This window comes from Phaseolus vulgaris, chromosome 7 (genome assembly GCF_051622355.1).
Source record: "Phaseolus vulgaris cultivar YP4 chromosome 7, ASM5162235v1, whole genome shotgun sequence".
NCBI lineage: Eukaryota > Viridiplantae > Streptophyta > Magnoliopsida > Fabales > Fabaceae > Phaseolus > Phaseolus vulgaris.
The window spans coordinates 58456972-58459373 of NC_143504.1; the positions used below are offsets into that span (position 1 = coordinate 58456972).

The window sequence follows — 2402 nt, forward strand, 5'->3', positions numbered from 1 at the left end:
TAAAAAAAAAAAAATTATGTCAGTGTAACTCAAACCAAGAAACAAAGACTCTTAGATCCTTAATGAAGTCCCGAAGAGACCATAAGACAAATATTCCTTAAGTAGGCCAACTCATTGTTCCGTGTCCCCAACCAATCAGACATATATATATATATATATTAATCCTGTTCCATGCACGGTATTTTATAAAAAAAAATATTACAATAAGTTATATGTAAATGATGATCTTTTGAAAAAAAAAATCCAGATGCATTTTTTTCAAGAAAATAAATAAATAAATTATAAACAGGTATAAAAATAAATAAATAAAGGAGAGTTAACCAAATCCATGAATCTAAGCAATTTGCTATGAATAAAGGAGCAACTCTTTGTACAAGGCATAATAAACAAACAAAACAATCACTATGAACATCACCCACAGCTACTTAAATTTTCACATAACATCATGCATGCATGAATATCTGCAAAAGAATATATCCACTTCCACGAAACTGTTTCTTCGAGTTTTGTTCGTGCCTTCTAGAAACCCAACCAAAACTTCTCCATCTTCAAACAGCTACCAATTCAACGTGGAAAATTTAGAGAAATTGACCAAAAATAATACACAAGACTTGACTAATAAGATAATAACAGTGATGTTTGAACCGGTCCACGTTGGCAGCCACCACGAATAATAATAATAATAATAATAATAATAATAATAATAATAATAATAATAATAATAATAATAATAATAATAATAATAATAATAATCAATTTCTTAGAACTATGGGGAGAACTATGATCAAGATGATAATGAGGAGCAGAATGATGGCGAAGAAGGTCCATTTTCGGGTGTTTTTCTGGTGCTTCCTTGCTACTTGAAGCTGCTGGACCCCACCTCGCACGTACGAGTTGGCACGTGCCACATGGCTCTCGATGTCGTCCAATTGTTCTCCCTGAGACTGCACCAACACAGCCATGTCAAGGAAGACCTGGTGCAGCTCATTCAGGTTTCTCTCTATCTCTTTCACTGTGTCGTGCCTTTCTTGAATCTCTTGGATCGTCTCCATCACACTCGCTCTACCTTGCTGCTGAATCGCTTTCTGCAAAAATGTTTCACTCTCACCTGTTCCAACATAGTTAACACTTAAATTCATGTTTTTTTGGGTATTATAGTATCTCAAAACAAATAAATCTGTATTCATGAAATTGAACTAATAATTTAGTAAAACGATAATGATTTTGGGTTTAAAATAATGTCCAAATGATGTTTTGACCTGATTTCTTTAATTTAGGAGTCATCACTCGTGTTTCATTCACTTCTATCTTATTTTTCTTTCTATATTGTTTTTTTTTCATTACATCACTTACAATAGTTTCATTTCCTCTCTCTTTTTCCAATTCACTTCAAATTAATTAATTTTAGCTTAAACTTATAAAGAAGAAGTTATAGTAGAGGAGTTGGTTAAAATAACTTGTATCTATCTATCGTTATGTGTAATTAAATGTCTACTTAATGTCTTATCTTTCGTATATGAAAATATATATAAGGTGATTTAATAACAATCTAATAACGGATGACTCAGACAAATTTTTGTTTAAAATAAATTTTAAATGATTCTAAAGGAATTTTAAGTCTAACTTATAAAGTAAGATTTTCATCAATTTATAAATAATTAAATTTACCAATATTCTATCATAAACAACTTAATATGAAACAAAAAATTGAAAAGTGATACGCACCAGTAGAAATGAGAAGGTCAATGGTTTTGTCATCAGGGTTCTCTCCGGTAACGGTATAATATCTCCGCTGGACGGTTTCCCTGTACTCCGACGATATCTGTTGTCTAAGGCTATTGAAGTTGTCCATGGAGTCCTTCAACTTCTTCCTCAATCCGTTCACCACAGATGTTCTGGTCCGGTCCGAGGACGAACCGGGTCCAGAACCAGGCAAGTTTCGGCTTGCCTGGTTGGACCGGTCCAACGCTTCGAGCCGGATCTTGATCAGCTTGGCTTTCTTCAAAGCCAGTGTTACATCAGCATCCATGCGTGAGCGAAGCTCTTTCACAGCATTAGCACTGTGAAGGGTCTTGCTTTTTTCGTGGGAGCCACGCAAGTTCTCATGGAGAAGCTCTAGCTCTTTCAGCTCTTCTTTTACCTGCTCAACTTCCTCAAAGAACTTATCCAGGTTCACGCCGCCCTCCACCGCCGCCATCTCCACCACATGGTGATGGTTGTCCGGCGAGACTTGGTCGGTGTTGCGGGAGAAGGAGCCCGAGAACAAGTCGTTCATTTTAAGGTTTTGGTGTGTGGAGAAAGAAAACTGAAATGAATTGTAAGATGAGAGAAAAATTGTATTGAGAAAATTTGTATATGGCTATATAAATTGAAGAGGCTTTCGAAGGTTTGAAATTTTCTTT

The 2402-nt window shown here is 35.2% G+C and overlaps 1 protein-coding gene across 1 annotated transcript; it reads right to left on the reverse strand.

The window, feature by feature from the left end:
* Nucleotides 1-316: 316 nt before the first annotated feature.
* On the reverse strand, nt 317-2402 carry LOC137830738 (syntaxin-121). The gene is made up of 2 exons (XM_068638246.2): nt 1726-2402; nt 317-1108 (listed from the first exon to the last, which is right to left on the reverse strand). The coding sequence occupies exons 1-2, from the start codon at nt 2273-2275 to the stop codon at nt 753-755; spliced, it is 906 nt and encodes a 301-aa protein (XP_068494347.1). The 5' UTR covers nt 2276-2402; the 3' UTR covers nt 317-752.